Consider the following 24,546-nt stretch of genomic DNA (forward strand, 5'->3'; position numbering starts at 1 on the left):
CAGGAGGCTGAGACAGGAGAATTGCTTGAACCCAGGAGATGGAGGTTGCAGTGAGCCAAGATCGTGCCACTGCACTCCAGCCTGGGCAACAGAGCAAGACTCTGTCAAAAAAAAAAAAAAAAAAGAAAAGAAAAGAAAAAAAAAGAAAAGAAAGAGAAAAGAGAGAAAGAAAAGATTATAATGGATCTGAAAAATTCCCATCACCTACTGATATCATAGCCCTGTAGTGCAACACATTACCTTTTTTGTGTTTAGATACACACATACTTACCATTGTCTTATAAATGCCTATGGTAGTTAGTACAGTAATATTCTATCCAGGTTTGCAGTCTAGGAGCAGTAGGCTATACCATATAACTTAGGTGTGTAGTAGGCTATACCACCTCAGTTTGTGTAAGTACACTCTATAATGTTCACACAATGATGAAACTGCCTAACTATGCATTTATCAGAATGTATTGCCGCTGTTAAGCAATGTGTAACTGTATCTGGAAATGTTATAAAAGCTATAAAGGCATCATTATTGTATAAATGTTCAGCTAGTTATCATACAGAAATATAACACCAGAATACTCTGCTCCTGATTCAATCACTTGTCTAAATGCAGCCAGAGTGATTTTCAAAACACAGATCTGAACATGTCACCCCTTACTTAAATTCTTCAACGGCATCCCATTTTTCTTAGGATAGACCAATTCCTTCACAGGCATATAAGAACTTGCATGGCCTCATCCCTATCTATCTATCCATCTTTTCCACTCGACCCCAGCATCACTTTTTATTCCCATTTCCCCTGCTGTAGTTAATTCCTACTTACCATTCAGGTCTCAGCTCAATTGTCACTTGCTAGAGCAAAGTCCCTCATTATGGTTACTCATAGTACCTTGTACTTCTTTGGGGGGAATTTATAACAGTTTTAGTTTTATATCTGTGTGACTATTTAATGTCAAGCTCTATCATAGACTGTAAACTCTAAAAAGGCAGAGATTTTAAAATGTTCTATGTTCTGTAATACATTATTTAATAAAAAATTTACACACATGTATAATTTTAAATACTTCTAGCCTAAGAGATAAATCTAGGAATGGTAGCATTTACCCTCCAAGGCATTACTATTTTACAGCCCATAAAAGAGGCCGGGCATGGTGGCTCTACACCTATAATCCCAGCACTTTGGGAGGTCAAGGCAGAAGGATTGCTTGAGCCGAGGAGTTTGAGACCAGCCTGGGAAACATGACAAAACCCCGTCTCTACCAAAAAACCCACAAAAATTAGCTGGGTGTGGTGGCATGTGCCTGTAGTCCAACTACATGGGAAGCTGAGGTGGGAGGCTTGCTTGATCCTGGGAGATTGAGGCTGCAATGAGCCATGATCATGCCACTGTACTGCAGCCTGGGTGACAGAATGAGAACCTGTCTCAAAAAAAACAAAAAAACAAACAAACAAAAAAAACCACACACACACACACAACCAAAAACCCATAAAACATCTATATTTAAACAGCGACCTAATCACTCTAAGTCACTGTTTATCTGTAAAATATGGATAACCTGAAAGGTAAGTTGTCCATAGTAAGTGAAAAACATATATAAAGTTTTCAAAACAATGTATGATATGTGGTAAATGCTAAATAACTGATGCCTATGAATATAAGTCCCATTTGTAATTAATTCATGTTTCTAAAATGTATTGCCCAAACTTTTTTTTTTTTTTTGAGACGGAGTCTCGCCCTGTCACCCAGGCTGGAGTGCAGTGGCACAATCTCAGCTCACTGCAACCTTCGCCTCCCAGGTTCAAGCGATTCTCCTGCCTCAGCTTCCCAAGTAGCTGGGATTACAGTTGCCTGCCACCACAACTGGCTAATTTTTGTATTTTTAGTATTTTAGTAGAGACAGGGTTTCGCCATGTTGGCCAGGCTAGTCTCGAACTCCTGACCTCAGGTGATCTGCCTGCCTTGGCCTCCCAAAGGTGTGAGCCACTGTGCCCGGCCCCTAAACATTTAATTTACATAGTAACACTGAACAATTCTGATGTTCTTTCAAGCTGGTTAAAAAGATTCTGAGGGGGATAAAAGAGATTCAAGAGCTGTTACATATTTTGTTACAATTTTTAAGGTGATTATATCATTCTTAAGTTTCCCCCCATTATTTACTGTAACCCAGACTATTATTTTTTAAGACATATACAAGTCATGATAAGATGTATTTAAAATGGACAGATACATAAAGTTTATCTTAAAATGCAATTTTATTTCAGTAGTCAATGACCATCAATCAAATAAAGGAAAGAAAACTAATTTCTTGAAGAAAGACAAATCTATGGAGTGGTTCACAGGAAGCGAAGAATGAGATGGTCCAACTAAACCAATTTGGAATCATTAACTACAAAATGTCAAACTAACTGCAAGACAAGTGTCAAAATGGGACGTTTAAGCAGTTTTGCCATGTTATACATCTTTATTTTATTTGTTATTTTCAAAATTATATGTAAAAGTTATATAAGTCACAGTAATAGCTAAAAATGCCAATCTATGAAAGTAGTGATTTTCAATATAAAGTTCTATTTTGATATTTTTCCATCTTCAAGTCAGTTGCTGTCATCTGGAGTACTCAGTTGTGGTTTGACCTTCCTCAACTTGACAAGAAAAGCTAATTTAAGAGAAGAAAAACATAAAGTCATTATATTAATTAGAAGAAAAAACACCATTTAATATGTTCTGAAAACATTACTCACCTGTATGACCATGTTGCCAGTGTACTGGTCTAGCAACGTAGGGAAATGATCCATATGGAAAATCAGAATGTGATTCTTCTGTTGTAAAAAATATATGTACTATAAGCTACATAAAATATTTTCTAATTTTTTCACAAAACTGTTAAAATATGAGTTACTCTAAGTTTTTTCTCTTTTTTTCCTTGTATTTGTTTTAGAGCTACTCTGCCAGTTGTTATACAGAAATGATTTGTCAATGATTATATAATAAACATATGATTTTATAACCAAATGGATAAGCCCATATCATAAATCAATGGATATTTGAAAACTTGTTCATGGCCTAAATAATGTGCATATATGACAAAGATCTAAACTCAGTTCTTTCAAGAATTCCAGCAGCATCTTAGAAGTTGCTTTTTGGAATATTAGCTATTTGCCTATCAGGTTCCATTAAATTCATTCCGTTCAGTAATAATCAGTGATCTAAATATAAAACAACCGTAATATACTTAAATTATTTCACAAACCAAGCTCCTTGTGACAAGTAAAATATGAAGATTATAAAAAGCTCAATTCTTCAAAGATATCAGAGTTTTATGTAAAAGGCAGGAAAAGTAATTATTCTGTGCCTTATACATCTTAGCAAAATATCACACTTCAATTTCTATAGAAAATTGCTGAGGAATATTTTTATAATCTTTTGGTCAGTATACTCAGGAACTCATTCTCCATTTATTACTACATGCATAAAGTAAAACTGAAGCTCACCACGGTCATCCTCTTGAAACAGCTCATCTTCAACTCCAGTTTTCTTTTGAGAATCTAGTTGTACATCTATGTTGATTTTAGGTTCTACTTTTTGAGCTAAAATTCCAGTTTTCCGTTTTGCAAGGCAAACCAACCAATCTTTGACAGTGACCTCGCTTATCTTTTCACATGAAAGAGCAAGTTCACAGATGCGAATTCCATCTAAAAGTTCGATAACCTGTGTGATGCTTTCAGAAAAGTGAAAAATGTACATTTCTACTAAAATAATAACATTCTATTTATTTAAGTTCCCTATACCTCTTGCCCACATTTGAATACTATAGTTAAGGCAGGAGAGGGTTTAAATATTCAAGTTAGGAAGCATAAAAAGTACTTTCACAAAATTCTAAGTAAACAAACACAGAGACCATAATTTAACATTACTGTTCACATTATACTTTTAAAAAGTTTCTTCCAGATTGTCAGAAGAAAATGCGCATCTTATATTACTATTTATGTAAAAAATGATTTAAACAGTAATATAGGGTTGGGCATGGGTCATGCCTGTAATCCCAGCACTTTGGGAGGCTGAAGCGGACGATCGCTTGAGGTCAAGCGTTCCAGACCAGCCTGGCCAACATGGTGAAACCCTGTCTCTACTAAAAACGCAAAAATTAGCCGGGTGTGGTGGCACACACCCATAATCCCAGCTACTTGGGAGGCTGAGGCAGGAGAATCACTTGAACCTGGGAGGTGGAGGTTGCAGCGAGCTGAGATCACAACACTGCACTCCAGCCTGGGTGACAAAGCGAGACTCTGTCTCAAAAAAACAAAACAAAACAAAAAAAGGTTAAAAAAAAAAACTGGCCAGGCGCGGTGGCTCACGCCTGTAATCCCAGCACTTTGGGAGGCCGAGGCAGGTGGATCACAAGGTCAAGAGATTGAGACCATCCTGGCTAACATGGTGAAACCCCATCTCTACTAAAAAAGAAAAAATTAGCCGGGCGTGGTGGTGGGCGCCTGTAGTCCCAGCTACTTGGGTGGCTGAGGCAGGAGAATAGAGTGAACCCGGGAGGCGGAGCTTGCAATAAGCCGAGATTGCACCACTGCACTCCAGCCTGGGCAACAGAGCAGACTCCGTCTCAAAAAATAATAAATAAATAAATAAATAAATAAATAAATAAATAAATACTAAATAAATATACAATATAAATGAACTTGGGACTTGTCATTTTAAAACAGTTGTATAAAATGTCATGTACACTTTGTTCAGTTACAAAATGAATATTTTGGCTGTGCGTGGTGGCTCATGCCTGTAATCCCAGCACTTTGGGAGACCAGACGAGCACATCACCTGAGGTCAGGAGTTCAAGACCAGCCTGGCCAACATGGTGAAACCCCTTCTCTACTAAAAATAGAAAAAATTAGCTGGGCGTGGTGGTGGGTGCCTGTAATCCCAGCTACTTGGGAGGCTGAGGCAGGATAATTGCTTGAACCAGGGAGGTGGAGGTTGCAGTGAGCCAAGATCATACCACTGCACTCCAGCCTGGGTGACAGAATGAGACTGTGTAAAAAAAAAAAAAAATTTTTTTTAGTTTGGAACTTAAGCAAAAGTGCACTTAAAAGTCACATTACAAAGAAAAACAGTTCTATTACTCACTTTGCTAGATATACAGCACATACACCACCATGCTTAAGACGTGGGTAAAAAACAGGCAAAGTAATATGAGGGTTTAACATATCCAAAGCTACCTGTGTAGGGGGAAAAGAGAACTGCATCAGTCTGATTCCGTTTAAATAAAGCATAAGTTTTCTTATTGTGGTGAAATGATACAGCAATCACTCAAGGTATTTCATTTTTTAGAAGGTAGTATTATTAACTATCATTTTACTTCTCCCAAAAGGGTATGTTAATTATTATACAGTTGGGCAAGGTGGCTCCTGCCTGTAATCCCAACACTTTGGGAAGCTGAGTCAAGAGGATCCATTTGAGGCCGAGTTTGAGACCAGCCCAGACAACACAGCGAGACTCTGACTCTATTGAGAAAAAAAAAAAGAGTGGCTGGATGCAGAGGCCCAAGCCCGTAGTCCCAGCTACTCAGGAAGCTGAGATGGGAGGGTCACTGGAGCTTAGGAGTTCGAGGCTGTAGTGACCTATGACTTTGCCATCATACTCCACCCTGGGCAAGAGTGAGATCCTGTCTCAGGGAAGAAAAAATAATTTGTCATAGTACTTGATGATACTGAAAAATCATAATGATATGTCTTGTACTTGGCACATTAATATGGAAATACTGATTTGGCTATGTATGTATATATGAATATAACCAAAGATTCCTGTATGCCTGTATTATCAATATTGCCAAGTGTAAAACACGCCATTACAACATAAAACATTTAAACATTTGAGACAATGTGAATTTCTTTTTTTTTTTTTTGAGACAGGGTCTCGCTCTGTTGACCAGGCTGGAGTACAGTGGCACGATGTCACCTCACTGCAACTTCCACCTCCTGAGCTCAAGCAACCCTCCCACCTCAGCCTCCCAAGTGGCTGAGATGACAGGCAGGCACCACCATTCTCAGTTAATTTTTTGTATCTTATGTAGATACAGGGTTTTGCCATTTTGCCCAGGCTGGTTTTGAACTCTGGATTCAAGCGATCTGCCCGCCTCGGCCTTCCAAAATGCTGGGATTATAGATGTGAACCACTGCACTTGGCTGACATTGTAAATTTCTATTGCCAAAACTTATAAATCTAAATGCTTTATTTCAGCTTTGGCAACAGAAATTCACACTGTTGACCAGAGGCAGTGGCTCACGCCTATAATCCCAGCACTTTTGGGAGACTGACGTGGGTGGATCACCTGAGGTCAGGAGTTTGAGACCAGCCTGGCTAACATGGCGAAACCCTGTCTCTACTAAAAATACAAAAATTAGCCAGGTGTGGTGGTGCACATCTATAGTCCCAGCTACTAGGAAAGCTGAGGCAGGAGAACTGCTTGAACCTGGGAGGTGGAGGTTGCAGTGAGCCAAGATTAAACCACTGCATTCTAGCCTGGGTGACAGAGTGAGATTGTCTCAAAAAAAAAAAAAAAAAAGAATCATATCCCTTATTTCCTCTTTACTCTTCTTTCAATTTCAATTGCAGTGTACATAGCTGTAGTCACAGAAGATGCCAATAAGTACAAAAGATAAGTGAAAATTTTTCAAATAAAAAATTAATTAAAAACAAAAAATCAATCTGGTCAAAATAGAAAATAAAGTAACATTTACTGTCGTATGAACTCCAGAAAGCTTGGAGTTATGCTGGCATATCTATTTACTAAATGAGAAAATATTAGTTTATGTGTTTTTTAAAAACAGTACTAATCGGTCAAGGGACATCTTATTAATTCACCAAATATTTATTAAGCACTCTCTACATGACAAACATTTTTCTCTAAGTGGTAAGGATATAGTTGGAACTTATAGTCTGTTTCATGGGATCTAATGAAGGGGTAGACATTAAACAAAAATTAAAAATATATAAATAAACAGGACAGAGGGTGGTGAGTGACATGAAGAAAAACAGTTATAAAGCAGAATAGGCGTGGTAACTCACGCCTGTAATCCCAGCACTTTGGGAAGCCAAGGCAGGAGGACTGCTTGAGCCCAGGAGTTCCAGACCAGCGTGGGCAATACAGTGAGACCCCACATTTATAAAAATAAAAAAATTGGCTGGGTGCGGTGGCTCACGCGTGGAATTCCAGCACTTTGGGAGGCCGAGGCAGGTGGATCACCTGAGGTCAGGAGTTCAAGACCAGCCAGGCCAACATGGCGAAACCCCATCTCTACTAAAAATACAAAAATTAGCCGGGTGCAGTGGCGCACACCTGTAATCCCAGCTACTTAGGAGGCTGAGGCAGGAGAATAGCTTGAGCCCGGGAGGTTCAAGTGAGCAGAGATCACGCCACTGCACTCCAGCCTGGGCGACAGAGTGAGACTCGTCTCAAGAAAAAAAAACTGCCAGGCGTGGTGGCGTGCACCTGTGGTTCCAGCTACTTGGGAGGCTGAGGAGGGAGGATCACTTGGGCTTGAGAAATCAAGGCTGCAGTGAGCTGTGATTGTGTCACTGCACTCCAGCCTGGGTGACAGGGTGAGACCCTATCTCAAAACAAACAAATAAAACAAGCAGAGTAAGAGGGAAAGAAAGTGACAGGTTAGGGAAAGGAGGTGTCATTTTATACACAGGCTGCTCAGTGAAGAGATCTGAAGAAAATAAAAATTAAGTTTAACCCATGGAAATGTAGGGAAGAAGTGAGCTCCTGGTGGAGGGAAGAGCAAATATTTAATACAAACACTCTGAGGTAGTAGGCTACTTGGAAAGTCTGTTGAGGCTACTGTCACTGCAGTGGAGATAAAAGGGGGGAAGTGGTAAGAGATGACATCGAAGGTGGTGGACACAGATTACATAGAATCACGCAGTCTTTAGCTTTACTTCTCAATTGAGAAGCCACTGAAGAATTTTAAAGAATGACACGATCTGAACTTTTTAAAAAAACTTTTTGTGTGTGTGGTAAAATCAACATTGCCATTTTAAGTGTACAATTCACTGTAATTAAGTATACTCTGACTCACTTTAAAATCTACATGCAGAAAACACTGAGAATGCAAGGAAAGATGACGGTGGCTTGTAATAGCAAAGAGCAGTTGGTGTGGTAAGAAGTGGTATATATTTTGAAGACAGAGCCAATTGGAATTAGGATTAGGATTGGCAGTAGGATGTGAGAAAAAGAAGACTGAATTCAAAGTTTTCAGCCTAAGCCACTGAAAGAATGGAGATGTCATTTACTAATGAGGAAAATGATGAAGATTATGGGAGAGCAAGCTTGGGGGAAGTAAGAATTCAGGTTTGGATATGTATTTAACATGCCTATTAAATATCCAAGTCGAGGCCAGGCATGGTGGCTCATGCCTGCAATCCAAGCAGTTTGGGAGACCGAGGCAGTTGGATCACCTGAGGTCAGGAATTCGAGACCAACCTGGCCAACATGACAAAACCCTGTCTCTACTGAAAATACAAAAAAAATAGCTGGGCATGGTGGTGGGTGCCTGTAGTCCCAGCTACACAGAGGGCCGAGACAGCAGAAATGCTTGAACCCAGGAGGCAGAGACTGCAGTGAGCCGAGATCGCGCCATTGCACTCCAGCCTGGGCAACAGAGTGAGACTCCATCTCAAATAAATAAATAAATAAATACCCAAGTGAAGATGACAATCAAGGGTCAACATGATGACATACATGGGCTCTTAGACTGTAGTTTTACTATGTTATTGACAAGGACCAAAGTCAGATAACCAAAAAAACTGCAAATCCTCTTGAATGCTCAATTCTCAGTTAACAGCATTTATCCAGTTACTCAAACCAGAAACTTAGAGTCATCATTTTCTTTTTTTCAAAGCCTAATCAAGAAGCCATCATTTTCTTCACCTGGAATTCTCTTTTGAGACTCTGGGGTTTTGGTGCTTCTGTTTGAATTAAAGTCTCACAAATCTACCTCCAGTGTTTCTCAAATTAATCCCACCGACATTGACTTAGGTCAAGACCTCATCATATCTTGTTGAAATATTATAATACCTTTCTGCATAGACTCCCAACCTCCATTCTTTCTCCAGAATTATTCTAAAACAGAAATCTAGACAGTCTGCTCTCCTACTTACAAGATAATGTCCATACTATCCAGCTTGATAAACATACAACTTTCTTTATTATCTAGCCCCTCATGACTGCATTTACAGCCTCATCTCCTCATACCAAGTTCTACAGCCATGGTGTTTTATACTTCTGAGTCTTTTTAGTAACTGTTTATGTGTCCATTTCATTTCATCTTATTTAATTTTTTTTTTTTTTTTTTTTTTTTTGAGATGGAGTCTTGCCCTGTTGGCCAGGTTGGGGTGCAATGGTGCGATCTTAGCTCACTGCAACCTCCGCCTCCCAGGTTCCAGAGATTCTCCTGCCTCAGCCTCCCGAGTAGCTGGGATTACAGGTGTGTACCACCACGCAAAACTAATTTTTTTTTTTTTATCTTTAGTAGAGACAGGGTTTCACCATGTTGGCCAGGCTGGTCTCCAAATCCTGAGCTCATGATCCACTCGCCTCAGCCTTCCAAAGTGCTGGGATTACAGGCGTAAGTCACTGCACCCGGCCAATTTAATTTAATTTTTGAGACAGAGTCTTGCTCTGTCACCTAGGCTAGAGTGCAGTGGTGCAATCTCAGCTCACTGCAGCCTCTGCCTCCTGGGTTCCAGCGATCCTCCTATCTCAGCCTCCCAAGCAGCTGGGATTACTGGCATGCACCACCACCACACCCAGCTAATTTTCATACTTTTAGTAGAGATGAGGTTTCACTATATTGGTCAGGCTGGTCTCAAATGCCTGACCTCAAGTGATCCACCCGTCTCAGCCTCCCAAAGTGCTGGGATTACCGCCATGAGCCATCATGCCTGGCCGACAGCTATTATTTTTTTAATTTTTAAATATTTCTTACTCATTTTTTGTTTTTGAAAGCTCTTTTGAATGTATAATTTTTGTCTTAGCACAGCACATGGTACATGGCAGGTTCTTAATAAATGCTTATTGACTCCAGAAACAAAGTGGTTCAGAAATTCAGAGGAAGGTAATAATCCTCTGGCTAGATGAGGCAGGATATTTCACACAAGAGATGACCTTTAAGCTTTGAAGGGAGAACAGAGTTTAAACAGGCAGAGAAAAGGGGAAAGGAAGAAAATCAAAATGATGAAAATCATAACTAACATTTATTCATTGCTTACTATGTACCAGGTACTTCACATGAATTTTCTTATTTAATCCTCAACAACTCTATGAAATAGGTACTATTATCATTACTGTTTAATACATGAGGTGACTGAGGCATGGAAAGATTCAGTGACTTACCCAAGGTTACACTGGCGATTATGGAGCCTGGCGGTGGACCAACCTGAATGGACCCCAAACTTATCTCCCTCTATTCTTTTCCCTTCCTTTTCTCTCCTCAGAAACAGTCAGTGTCCAGAAGTTGGCAACATTCCCAAATTTTATACTTCTACAACATATGTAAATAGCTACAAACAATATATGTTGTGTAGTTTTAAATTTTCCATGTAGGTAGTCATTTCACATACTCTCTTATAATGCTTTTTCTACCAAACACCAAGTCTTTCAGATTTATTGATGTAGCTAGAGTACATTTATTGTTAGTATTCCATTGTGTCCACTCCCTTTTGATGGTTAAGCTGTTTCCAAAATGTGTTAAATTCTTTTATTAGTCATGCTCTTTTTTCTGTTTTTCTTTATGGTTTAACACCTTTTTTATTCATTTAGCATCATTTTGGTTGGCATATATGGAGTCAGGTTACATAAAGGACTAGAGAAAGGAAAGTTCAGATCAGAGTCTGGACACCAGAAATCTTTGAATGAAAAGCTCTGGATTGTTTTTTCAGCAGGAGAATGACAGTATCAGAAATACATATATATACACATATACATATTTTTTTTCTTTTTTTCTTTTTTGAGATAGAGTCTTGCTCTGTTGCCCAGGCTGGAGTGCAGTGGCGCAATCTTGGCTCACTGGAACCTCCACCTCCCAGGTTCAAGCGATTCTCCTGACTCAGCCTCCCAAGTAGCTGGGATTGTAGGCACCCACCACCATGCCTGGCTAATTTTTGTATTTTTCTTTGTTTTGTTTTGTTTGTTTGTTTGTTTTAGAATGGAGTTTCACTCTTGTTGCCCAGGCTGGAGTGCAATGACACAATCTCAGCTCACCGCAACCTCCAACTCCCGAGTTCAAGCGCTTCTCCAGCCTAAGCCTTCCGAGTAGCTGGGATTACAGGCACAAGTCACCACGCCCAGCTAATTTTATTTGTATTTTTAGTAGAGATGGGGTTTCACCATATTGGCCAGGCTGGTCTCGAATTCCTGACCTCCCACATTGATCGGGCTGGTCTCAAACTTCCGACCTCAGGTGATCTGCCCGCCTCGGCCTTCCAAAGTGCTGGGATTACAGGCGTGAGCCACTGCTCCCAGCCTACATTTTGTATTTTTAGTCGAGACGGGGTTTTGCCATGTTGGCCAGGCTGGTCTCGAACTCCTGACCTCAGGTCTCCCAGAGTGCTGGAGTTATAGGCGTGAGCCACTGCACCCAGCCCAGAAGTATATTTTAGGAAAATTATTCTAGAGATGAGGGGAATGGATTAGAAGAGGGAAGGCCCAGAAGGTGAGATGGCAGCTAGGAGAAGAATTAAGTAGACAAAGGGAGCAACAATTAAAAAAAAAAAAAAAGTGGGAATGTGAAAAGAAATTTGTTTGTTTGTTTGCTTATTTTGAGACAGACTCTTGCTGTGTCGCCCAGGCTTGAGTGCAGTGGTGCAACCTCAGCTCACTGCAACCTCCGCCTCCTGGGTTCAACCAATTCTCTTGTCTCAGCCTCCTGAGTAGCTGGGATTACAGGCAACCGCCATCACGCCTGGCTAATTTTTGTATTTTTAGTAGAGATGGGGTTTCACCATCCTGGCCAGGCTGGTCTCGAATTCCTGACCTCAGGAGATCCGCCTGCCTCGGCCTCCCAAAGTGCTGGGATTACAGGTGTGAGCCACCGCACCCAGCCAGAAATTTACGTTTAACATACGCCTTTTGATCTTTGATCAAACATCAACCCTCAAGCAGTACTCTTACCAATGTACAATTTTTAGAAACATTCTTAAGAAAAGGAAATTATTCATGATCTAGCTTCTATTTAATAGTTCTGTACTTTGGGAGGCCAAGACGGGTGGATCACGAGGTCAGGAGATTGAGACCATCCTGGCTAACACGGTGAAACCCCGTCTCTACTAAAAAATACAAAAAACTAGCCGGGCGAGGTGGCGGGCGCCTGTAGTCCCAGCTACTCGGGAGGCTGAGGCAGGAGAATGGCATAAACCTGGGAGGCGGAGCTTGCAGTGAGCTGAGGTCCGGCCACTGCACTCCAGCCTGGGCAACACACACACACACACACACACAAAAAGTTCTGTATTACAATTATTCATGAACACCAACTATAATTCTTTGGTCCTAACAGTATATAACTCTTCCCCAGCAGCTGACACCCTCCCACCGTCCTTCTCTATTCCCTCATATTGAGTAATCATCTGGCACTATTATTCAAGAGAGAGTCAGCTGAATAAATCTAAAAAGGAGTATTATTTTTAGATCAGGAATGGTTCAGCAGGTTTCTACAAAGCTTCAATGATATCGTTAAAATCCTTTGTTGTGTTTCATGCTCATCAAACGAAATTCTGATGACCTATTTAATCTCCCAGGTATTTTTGACATTCCTATGGATGACCTAAACAGAGCCCTTTCCCCCTTATTTAGCTGTAACAAGCAAGTCATAGATGAGAAAAATGAACTGAGGTCTTTCTGTACAGGAAGCTGTGCCACTAAAACTATAGGCTTTAGTTATATCAGAGCTAGAAGCCAGTGCTGATAAAAATCATTTTCACGGCCGGGCACAGTGGCTCATGCCTGTAATCCCAGCACTTTGGGAGACTGAGGCAGGCAGATCATCTAAGGTTAAGAGTTCGAGACCAGCCTGGCCAACATGGTGAAACCCCATCTCTACTAAAAATACAAAAATTAGCTGGGCATGGTGGCATGTGCCTGTAATCCCAGCTATTTGGGAGGCCGAGGCAGGAGAATTGCTTGAACCTGGGAGATGGAGGTTGCAGTGAGCTGAAACTGTACCACAGCACTCCACCCTGAGCAACAGAATGAGACTCTGTCTCAAAAAAAAAAAAAAAAAAAAAGATTTTCTCTCCTCTTTGAACTTTGCTTCATTTCTCACCAAAATAGTCTATCCTTCCAGCAGCCAGTTAAGGAAAGGAAGGAAGACTCCTAACCAGGCCTCGGTTCATACTGTGAAGCTATGAACTGTGAAGTGGCATCACCAAGGATAGGGCAACTTACTCTGGAATTCTGAAACTCTTAAGCCAGCAAATACTTCCATGTCCCAGATCTCCACCATGTTTGATCACAGCTTAATGTATCCTCTCTTGTCATCTATCTTTTTACCTTCATCTTCTCTGCTTCTTTTCCCTAAGTCAACCTCCCAGTGTTTCTCTTCCTCACAATCTCTCTGCTCCACTTTCTGGAGCTTTGTTCATGATGAACACCTCCGTCCTCGACATCTCCAATGAACACACTCCTCTTGATATCCTGACTTTAACTGTCTAGTTGAAGATGCCTTCTGTCTATTCCTTGTCAAATGGAAGCTGCTTATTCCCCCAAATGTCAAAATTCAGGTTAGGTGCTGGGTTCAATATGCTTCCTATGCTGCTTCCAAAGTACGATTTATCCTGGAAATGCTGAGGTTCATGATACTTGAATAGTCTTTGGTCCTAGTTTTCAGTCATCATTCCACATTCAATGACAACTTCAGCACCCAACTCGGTAACTCAGTATGTCTCTGCCCAAAATCCCACCATGAGATTAAAAGGCATGAAACGAAAATATTCTTTCCATCCCTAGAGATAGACATGAAGCAAATGAAGGAAGACCCTTGCCCATGCAAAAGAAGGCTGACCCCTATCTTCTCTGTAGTCAAAGGAGTAACACAGGACCCATGTTAGAAAACTTACTGCATCAAATGTTAAAGCTTTTATGTCTTCGGTTGCTCCTGAAATATCCTTATGAATAAAATCCACATTGTCTGGCCACTCTTCTACATGACTTAATTTCCATGAATCACGCCAGTGTTCGTAATTCTTCTTAGCCAGATCATGGTGGTCTTTTCGTACCTCAAAACTTATGACTCGTCCTTGTGATCCAACTTAAGTAAAAAATAATTTGATATTTCACAATGTTAATCAGTTTATTAAAAAGTGTCAAAAACGTATTTGCAAAGGTACTACATGTATGTGAAAAAAAAAATTCAAATAGTTCAATGTTACAAGTCTTCCTCTCATCCCTGATCCCCAATTAATCTCCCTCCCTCTTCAGAGGCAACCACATCACCAGCTATTTACCTTTCCCATGATAGTCACTGCCTATACAAGCATGCAAGTATCTATCTGTTTTTAACACACAATGTGGTGTATTATACACACTGTCCTGTACCTTCCTTCTTACTTACCGACAATGTCATTTCAGTGATTCTAGATGTACTGCATTCTTTTTTTTTTTTTTTTTTTTTTTTGAGACGGAGTCTCGCTGTGCTCCCAGGCTGGAGTGCAGTGGCGTGATCTCGGCTCACTGCAAGCTCCGCCTCCCGGGTTCACGCCATTCTCCCGCCTCAGCCTCCCAAGTAGCTGAGACTACAGGCGCCCGCCACCACGCCCGGCTAGTTTTTTGTATTTTTAGTAGAGACGGGGTTTCACCATGTTAGCCAGGATAGTCTCGATCTCCTGACCTCGTGATCCACCCGCCTCGGCCTCCCAAAGTGCTGGGATTACAGGCTTGAGCCACCGCACCCGGCCAGATGTACTGCATTCTTTTTTAAAAAATTGCTGTAACAGCCATTATATTCCAGTGTATGGCTATGATGAACATTTAGCTTGTTTCTAGTCATATGCTAATACAAACAATATGGCAATGAAAATTCTTACACCTACGTCTTTGTACCAAGCCAGTATATCTCTATAGGATAAAGTCCTAAAAATGGAATTGCTGGCTCAAGGGTCATATGAATTTATTCACATAATATTACATTGTCCTTCACATAAGTGGTGTCAACTTATATGCCAACCAGCAATGTATTAGAATACCTATATCTCAGGCCGGGCACAGTGGCTCACGCCTGTAATCCCAGCACTTTGGGAGGCCAAGGCAGGTGGATCACGAGGTCAGGTGATCAAGACCACCCTGGCTAAAACGGTGAAACCCCATCTGTACTAAAAAATACAAAAAACTAGCCGGGCGAGGTGGCGGGCGCCTGTAGTCCCAGCTACACAGGAGGCTGAGGCAGGAGAATGGCGTAAACCCGGGAGGCGGAGCTTGCAGTGAGCTGAGATCCGGCCACTGCACTCCAGCCCAAGCGACAGAGTGAGACTCCGTCTCAAAAAAAAAAAAAAAAAAAAAAAATTAGCCTGCATGGTGGCACATGCCTGTAGTCCCAGCTACTCAGGAGGCAGAAGGACGGCATGAACCTGGGAGGCGGAGGTTGCAGTGAGCCCAGATGCGACACTGCACTCCAGCCTGGGCAACAGTGCATGACTGCATCTCAAAAAAAGCAAAACCTGTATCTCCATACTCTCCCTGAAAGTTTTTGAACTTTTTATCTGTGTCAATCTAAAAAATGAATAGAGTTTATCATTTTTAATGTAGATTTTTGAGTTTCTTTTTTTTTTCTTTTTTTTTTTTTGAGACAGGGTCTCACTCTGTCACCTAGGTTGGAGTGCAGTGGTGCAATCATGGCTTACTGCACCCCCCACCTCCCAGGCCCAAGCAATCCTCCCACCTCAGCCTCCTGAACAGCTGGGATGACAGATGTGTGCCACCACACCCAGCTAATTTTTTGTATTTTTGGTAGAGACGAGGCTTTGCCATTTTGCCCGAGCTGGTCTCAAACTCATGAGCTCAAGCAATCTGCCTGCCTCGGCCTCCCAAAGTGCTGGGATTACAGATGTGAGCCATGATGTTCAGCCTTTTAATGTAGTTTTAACTTGCATTTCTTTTACTATGGATGAGGTTGAGTCTTTCACATATTTAAAAGGTATTTGTGGCCTGAAACAGTGGCTCGCCAAGGTAATTCCAGCACTTTGGGAGGGCAAGGCAGGCAGATCACTTGAGGTCAGGAGTTTGAGACCAGCCTGGCCAACATGGTGAAACCCTGTCTCTACCAAAAAAACAAACAAACAAACAAACAAAAGGTATATATATTTGTGTATGTGTGTGTGTGAAGAACTTTTAAACTAATTAGCACGGTAATACTGCAATTCCAGAGAGGAGTACTACATTTTAACTTAAGGCAATTAACTTTCCACCCATCTCTATCTGAAGCGATTTGATACCATTTGGAGATTATCCCAGATCAATCAGTTTACAGTTTACTAAAGAAGTTTAAATTCCAAAGTATCTTTTGAAATGTAACTCCAACTGCAAGTTATGAGGTTCTCAGGAGATAAAAATTAATGTTAATAGTAATATAAGCTGGGTGTGGTGCCCCATGCCTGTAATCCCAGCACTTTGGGAGGCTTAGGCAAGATTGCTTGAGGCCAGGAGTTTAAGACCAGCCTGGGCAACAGTGAGACCCAGTCTCTACAAAAAATTTAAAAAATTAGCCAGCTTTGGTGGTATGTGTCTATTGTCCCAGCTACTTGGGAGCCTGGGACAGGAAGATCACTTGAGCTCCGAGGGTCAATGCTGGAGTGAACCACGATCATACCACTGCATTCCAGCCTGGGGAACAGCCTCAAAAAAAAAAAAAAAAAAAAAAAGTAATATAAACTAAACAACTGGAAAAGAAATTATGGAGAAAAATACCCATAACATAGGTAAATAGCAATAATTTCTTGCACATTTATAGTTTAGGATTATTCAAGCCATGACACTCCTCTGATACTATATATTTTAGAAATAAAGGCATTTATCCGTTCTCACCAGTTTTTATGAATCCACTTTGTCAAATGAAACCATGCAGTTAGGAATTTGTCATAGATTATGAGAAAATGACTGCCTTTAACTATGTACAGAAAAGTCAAACAAAAGATTGAGGAGCCCAGAATGAATTTACTGGGTTAATATAATCTAGATAATATTCATATGTGAAGACATTAGGTCAAAGAGCAAAAGGTGTGAGTTTAATTTCAGCATATTTCTATCTGTAATCTTTATAAAATCTACTCAAAGAAAGTACTGTGACTATTCAACAGTCTCTCATTATGTAGGGAAGAGAACACTGTACAGAGAGTCAGACCACCCAAAACAACCCTGACACTCAGAGAAATTAGGTAGGCAAAGGGGTACTAATCAACTAGCATAAAAGTAACCAGAAATTAAGTGGTAGGAACATGAAAAAATATATGTTTAATATACACCTCTTGATTTTTGATCAGACACCCACCTTCAAGCAGTACTTTTACCAACTGACAATTTTTAGAGACTTTCTGGAAAAAAAAGAGATAATTCTTCATAATGTAGCTTTTTACTTAACAGCTCTGTACTATGATTAATTTCTTTATGAACACCTACTATAATTCTTTGGTCCTAACGATGTCTAACTCTCCCCCCAGCAGCTGACAACCTCCTTCCATATTCCCTCAGGCTAAGTATTCATCTGGCACTATTATTCAACAATAACATGACAAGTACACAAGGAGGTTCCGAGCAGCACTATTTATAATATCCAACTCAAATGTCTATCAACAGTAAATGGGTAAATTGTGAAGAGAGTACTATACCGCAACTAAAATGAAAGAACTACTGCTGTATGCAATGAGTGAATCTCACAAACATAATGATGAACAAGAGTAGCCAGATACAAAGGAATACATACTGTATGATTCCATTTATATAAGTTCAAAGGAGGCAAAACTAATCAGTGGTGATAAAAGTCACAATAGTGGTTTCCTTTGGTGATGATAAGGACTGGGAGGGGACACGAGGAGGCATCTGTGGGGCAGAGACACTCCTTACCTTGATCTGGGTAATAAGTACGAGTGGTCACTATACAAAGATTCGCTGAGGTATACACTTGCGATCTGCACACTTGTCTGTAGCTATGTTATATTCCAATAAAACGTATACTTAAGAAAAAAGCAGCAGCATTAGAGAGCATGAAGGAAACAAGACAAAGCAAAGAAAATGGAGGGAGGATCAGAAAGAGACTGACTGGAATAAATGTACAAAATGGAAAGAAAAATAGGTGCTCACATTCAGATTCTAGGAGAATGCTACCTCAATGTTAGGTATTTTCCCAAATATCCTCATAACTTCCTGTTATTATGAACAAATTGAACGTTTTCTTTGTTACCGAGATCCAGCTCAATCCAATCTCTTACCTGCTTTGGATAAAAATAAGCTCATTCCACCAGAGCCTGAGCCAGCTTCCAAAACAGTATCACCCGGGCTGATATCCATCATCAAGAGAATCATACTAACATCCTATGATTGAAAACAGTATGGGTGACTCAGCGACCAATAAACATGTACTAAGCGTCTAGTCTTATCTTACACTGTCGAGTATGGAGAAGGGAGTGAAAAAACGAATCAGACTCTGGACCTGCCTACAGGCACTCTGCCTACAGAGTTTATATTTCACTTGATGAAATAAGAGAGATCCAAGAATCAGTTAACAAATAAGGCAACACTTCAGAATAATATCAAAATTACAGACAATATAAGTTCTTAGAGCAGCAGGATGGCCTAGTTTAAAGACAAAGAGTAGACAATTTATGGGAACAATCACAAGGTAAAAACAGCTTTAAACAAAGCAGAGGTAGAATAAATACAGTTTGTTATCTCAGGAGAGATACGCAGAGAACTAAATGCCAGTATGAGGCATTAGAACTCGGCCTGATAAGCAACCAGGGTGGGTCACCGAGGTGATATAAATGGCATTTTATGAGGATTAATCTGGCAGAAGAATACAGGATCTACTGGAGAAAAATCAAGAGGCAGGAAGACCAGTTAGGAATTTACTATATAATCTCTGCATAAAATGATGAACTTCTTTTTTTTTGGAGACGAAGTCTCGCTCTTGTACCCCAGGCTGGAGTACGATGGCGTGATCTTGGCTCACTGCAACCTCCCGGGTTCAAGCGATTCTCCTGCCTCAGCCTCCCGAACAGCTGGGATTACAGGTGCCTGCCACCATGCCCGGCTAATTTTTGTATTTTTAGTAGAGACGGGGTTTCCCCATGTTGGCCAGGCTGGTCTCGAACTCCTGATCTCAGGTGATCCGCTCGCCTTGGCCTCCCAAAGTGCTGGGATTACTGGCGTAAACCACCCTGCCCAGCCCAAAATGATGAACTTATTTATTTTTTTTGGGACAGAGTCTCGCTCTGTCACCCAGGCTGGAGTGCAGTGGTGCAATCTCGGCTCACAGTAACCTCCGCCTCCTGGGTTCAAGCGATTCTCCTGCCTCAGCCTTCCAAATAGCTAGGATTACAGGCACCTGCCACCACGCCCAGCTAATTTTTTGTATTTTTGGGAGAGATGGGGTTTCACCATGTTGGCCAGGCTGGTCTCAAACTCCTGATTTCAGGTGATCTGCCGGCCTCAGCCTCCCAAAGTGCTGGGATTACAGTCGTGAGCCAACGTGCCCGACCAAATGATGAGCTTCTAATTTAGAATTAAGATACTGTATAACAGTGGTCCCCAACCTTTTGGGCACCAGGGATCCATTTCGTGGAAGACAATTTTTCTACAGATTGGGGAGAGGGTGATGGTTTTGGGATGAAACTGTTCCACCTCAGATTATCAGGCATTAGTCAGTCTCTTATAAGGGGCATGCAACCTACATCCGGCGCATGCGCAGTTCACAGGAGTTGGCACTCCTATGAGAATCTAATGCCATGGCTGAGCTGACAAGAGATGGAGCTCAGGCAGTAATGCTCACTACCACCGCTAACCTGCTGTGTGGTCTGGTTCCCTGTTACAGGCCATGCACTGGTACCAGTCCTCAGCCTGGGGGTAGGGGAGCTCTGCTATATAAGGAAAAAAAGGGACTATGCTAGAAATAGATTGGAGGACCCATTTGCCAAACATATAATTGGAATTGTTTTTGTTAACACAACACGAATGTTATGGATGACATTAATAAAAACTGTTTTTTTTTTAAATTTATTAAACAAATTTTTTTGGTGAAAGGGTCTCACCCTGTCGCTCAGACTGGAGTGTAGTAGTGCAACAGTAGCCTCGAACTTCTGGGCTCAAGCCATCCTCCCACCTCAGCCTCCAAAGTAGCTGGGACCACAGGCATGTACCACCATGCCCAACTAATTTTTTTCTATTTTTTATAAAGATGGGGTCTTGCTATGTTGGCCAGGTTAGCCTTGACCCTAGCCTCCAGGAGTCCTACTGCCTTGGCCTCATAAAGCACTGAGATTACAGGTGCGAGTGACTGCACCTGCCCCCTCACCTTTTTTTTGAGACAGGGTCTTACACTGTTCCCTAGGCTGGAGTGCAGTGGCAAGATCATGGCTCACTGCAGCCTCAAACTCCTGGGCTCAAGCCATCCTCCCATTTCAGCCTCCTGTGTAGCTGGGATCACAAGTGTGTGCCATCATACCTGGCTAATTTTTTATTTTTTGTGGAGACAAGGTCTCCCTGTGTTGCCCTAACTGGTCTCAAACTTCCGGGCTCAAATGATCCTCCTGCCTCAGCCTCCCAAAATACCGAGATTACAAGCGTGAGCCACCGCATTCGGCCTCCAGTCATACTTTTTAATACTAAGATGGAATTATGTAATTCTTACAGGGAGATCAGTTTGTTTTTTTTTTTTTTTTTTTTTTTTTTTTTTTTTGAGACAGAGTCTCGCTCTGTAGCCCAGGCTGGAGTGCAGTGGCCGGATCTCAGCTCACTGCAAGCTCCGCCTCCCGGGTTCACGCCATTCTCCGGCCTCAGCCTCCCGAGTAGCTGGGACTACAGGCGCCCGCCACCTCGCCCGGCTAGTTTTTTGTATTTCTTAGTAGAGATGGGGTTTCACCGTGTTAGCCAGGATGGTCTCGATCTCCTGACCTCGTGATCCGCCCGTCTCGGCCTCCCAAAGTGCTGGGATTACAGGCTTGAGCCACCGCGCCCGGCAGGGAGATCAGTTTTTAAACAACAGTGGAGGTATTCCCTCAAGCATTTCGAAGTTGTAAAAGTTGAAGTTAAACTATCTCCAGCTACTACTTGGAAGCTATACAGAGAAGTCAACACCTAACAAATTTAGTACTTAAATTCCTCCTTAGAGTAGAACAATGTGACTTATATCTGTAACAAATGGAAAAGCAGAAAGTACACTAAGGATGCCTATTTATAACTTCATGAAATGTAACTAATCTTTCTTCATTTTGTCTAATGGGGAGAAAGGAGACATGGGGAAGCAAGATAAAATTACAAAAGTCTTTAGTTTTCTTCAAGAGCTTACGATACCATGGCCAGGAGCGGTCATTCTCACCTGTAATCCCGGCACCCTCAAGGGAGGATCCCTTGAGCCTAGAGAAGTTTGAGACCAGTCTGGGCAAGTTAGGGTGACCCCAATTCTAAAAAAAAATTTTTTTTTGATTAGCTATAGTGGCGTACACCTGTGGTCCCAGCTACTCAGGAGGTTGAGGTGTGAGAATTGTTGGAGCCCAGGAGGTTGAGGCTACAGTAAGAGGTGATTGAGCCACTGCACTCTAGCCTGGGTGATATAGCAAGACCCTGTCTTTAAAAAAAAAGCTTATTATACCTCAGTAGCCTAAGCTTCTGAGGAAAGTTTTCTTAGTCCCTGGGTAGACCGTTTAAAATACAGACTGGATTCCTACTCAGAAACTTCTAATGGTCCTTCACTACAAATGGAATAAAATACTCAAACCACACCTCATAGAGGGACCCTCATCTGACCCAGAGGCCACAACAGAAACTCTGCAGTATTCCTCCCTTTGCAAGAACAATTCTTATCCTAGATCTTTACAAGGCAAGCTCTTCCTTATTTAGGTTTCCTATTAAGTGTACCTCCTTGGAGACCATCTCTACTCACTTGACATAAAGTATGCTCGTACCCCAGGTCACCCCAATGTCATTGTTAATGTATTTGTCTTCATGACACTTAATACTACTGGAAATGACCTTATTCTTTCATTTACTTGTTTGTTCTTTGTCACCCCTTCTAGAATGTAAGGTCTATGTTGAGAGTGAGGACTGCAGTTCAACACTATACTTCCCTAAATAGTGCCTTGAGTATGTAAGGCAGTCAATCATTTGCTGAATAAATAATGAATGAATCCTGATCTGGAGAAAGGAGGAGTTGTGTTACACAGGAACATTCTACTCAAGGACTGTGACTGTGACTAAGGATTGAAATAATCTGCTAGCAATAGATGATTAGCATAAACTTCAAACTAGGGCTGGGCGCGGTGGCTCCCGCCTGTAATCCCAGCACTGGGAGGCAGAAGTGGGCGGATCACTTGAGGCCAGGAGTTGAAGACCAGCCTGGGCAAAAAGGCGAAACCCCCGCCGCCCCCCGCCTCGCCCCCGTCTCTACAAAAATTAGCCCGGGGTGGTGGCGCATGCCTGTAGTCCCAGGTACTCAGGGGGCTGTGGTGGGAGAATCGCTGGAACCTGGGAGGCAGAGGTTGCAGTGAGCCAAGATCGCAACATTTCACTCCAGCCTGGATGACATGGTGAGAACCTGTCTCAAAAAAAAAAAAAAAAAAAAAAAACTGAAACTAGGCTTTAAGCAGTTAACTTTTTAATAAAGACGTCATTTTATGTTTGGTGTTGAATGTTAGCTATTTTAAGATAAAACTCTATTTCTTCCCTAAAGGAAAAAGCACCGTAATGTATCTACTGTTGATAAAATATACTCTTGTAACATGATTATTAAATATTATTAAAATATCATCATAGTAGTACTAAAAAATTGTTCCCTAAGAGTTCAACATTCTCTTGAGTCCTGAAGTTGTAAACTTAAGAGTAATGGGGAACAAAATTAGTACTTACTATGTACCTAATGAGTTCACATCACCCTAACAGAAAGTTGAAATATTATCCACATTTTACAAATAAGGGAATCGAGACTCTCAAGTTAAAATTAAAATCTGGGCGTTTCCTAATGCTAATTTTCATCATGATATGTAAAAGTTATATCCATTGTTTTATCTTAAAAGCCTGAGTACAATAAAAAATCCAAACGCTCTGAGATATGCTTTGAGTACATTAATCAGGACTGAGTACTGCATCTGTCTTTGCTCCTCCTGGAAACAATATACACCTTATCTCCATCACATTACCTTTGGGACTGTTATGGCAGTCCCTCTTTTCATCAATAATACATAGTCTTCCAGTGCTGGCCTCCTCAGCGTGAACTGCTTACCCAAGGAACTCCTCAGTATCTGGCCGGGGAACTTGCCCACGATCTTGCTGAACGGGACTGCCCCCCAGCTACTATTTAAGAATCCAACTTTGTTCAATCTAAATAATTTCTTAAATTGTGTTTCTCTCTTCTCAGTCTCAGCTAAAATCAGTTCCCCAACCTGAAAGGGTCTCTGTCTTGAAGTTGAACAAGAAGGGGAGACGTGAGGCTCTTCGATCTCGGTAGCAGACTGGGCCTGCGAGAGCATCGAAGGGTCCTCGGATATCTGGTGTGCCGGACCGCACTGGCCCTGGTCTCCACTTGAGTCCTCGCGCTCTCGAGGGGATGACTCTTCCCTCGGAGTAGGCAGTCTGAGGTTTTCCAGTGACGAAAGACATCCAGGCCCAATGTCCGAGATGCTCAGAGGGAGAGATGGGCAAGACTCTGCTCCTGGGGCTTTCCTTTGTGCCGCCTCGTGCTCTCTTTCTCCGTCTCGCAGGTCTCTAGGCGAGGACCTGCAACACAGTGACCGAGCTCCTTCGAAGGGCTCTTGCCCTAGGCCGCGCAGGAATGAATTGGTTCCGAGTCCCTGCCGCAGGCAGAGCAAGACAGGACCGCTGCACCTTGCCAACAGCATGGTGTTTCGCGCAGGCGCCGTCGCAGACGAGTGACGCAACCTAGCGCGACCCCCTCCTTTCCCTGTCGCGCGCATGGCGCAGCAGCCCGACGGCGCCCGCGTAGGGGAGGGGGCGGTGCGCTAGGTCAAGCAGTAGCGCCGGAGCAGCGGCGTTCTGGTTGAGTGACCATCAAGGAGTATGTCCTTGCGCGCGGGCGGCCGTTTTCCTTTTCGGAATGTGGGTAAATAATTTACCGCTGGCCGGGCGCGGTGGCTCAAGCCTGTAATCCCAGCACTTTGGGAGGCCAAGGCGGGCGGATCACCTGAGGTCGGGAGTTCGAGACCAGTCTGACCAACTGGAGAAACCACGTCTCTACTAAAAATACAAAATTAGGCAGGCGTGGTGGCACATGCCTGTAATCCCAGCTACTAGAGAGGCCGAGGCAGGAGAATCGCGTGAACCTGGGAGGCGGAGGTTG

General features: G+C 42.1%; 2 protein-coding genes across 4 annotated transcripts in view; one reads left to right on the forward strand and one right to left on the reverse strand.

Moving 5' to 3' along the window:
• Nucleotides 1–3,004, forward strand: part of SPDYA (speedy/RINGO cell cycle regulator family member A) — a 39,215-nt gene extending 36,211 nt beyond the window's left edge. The window contains exon 7 of one of the 2 annotated variants that reach the window (XM_003908456.3): nt 2,257–3,004. In XM_003908456.3, the coding sequence (XP_003908505.1) occupies nt 2,257–2,348 (92 nt within the window). In that variant the 3' untranslated portion in view covers nt 2,349–3,004. The remainder of the gene's footprint in view (nt 1–2,256) is intronic. The other variant, XM_017947404.3, reaches the window with a different exon arrangement.
• TRMT61B (tRNA methyltransferase 61B) lies at nt 2,229–24,328 on the reverse strand. Of its 2 annotated transcripts, XM_021924704.2 has the most exons (7): nt 23,390–24,319; nt 18,470–18,572; nt 14,111–14,301; nt 5,123–5,214; nt 3,484–3,710; nt 2,734–2,811; nt 2,229–2,648 (listed from the first exon to the last, which is right to left on the reverse strand). In XM_021924704.2, the coding sequence occupies exons 1-7, from the start codon at nt 24,161–24,163 to the stop codon at nt 2,587–2,589; spliced, it is 1,527 nt and encodes a 508-aa protein (XP_021780396.1). In that variant the 5' UTR covers nt 24,164–24,319; the 3' UTR covers nt 2,229–2,586. The 2 variants fall into 2 exon arrangements, with proteins under 2 accessions (XP_021780396.1, XP_003908511.3); XM_003908462.5 differs by lacking the exons at nt 14,111–14,301; nt 18,470–18,572 and having other exon boundaries at nt 23,390–24,328.
• Nucleotides 24,329–24,546: the final 218 nt, after the last annotated feature.

Source organism: Papio anubis, chromosome 14 (genome assembly GCF_008728515.1).
Source record: "Papio anubis isolate 15944 chromosome 14, Panubis1.0, whole genome shotgun sequence".
Lineage (NCBI taxonomy): Eukaryota > Metazoa > Chordata > Mammalia > Primates > Cercopithecidae > Papio > Papio anubis.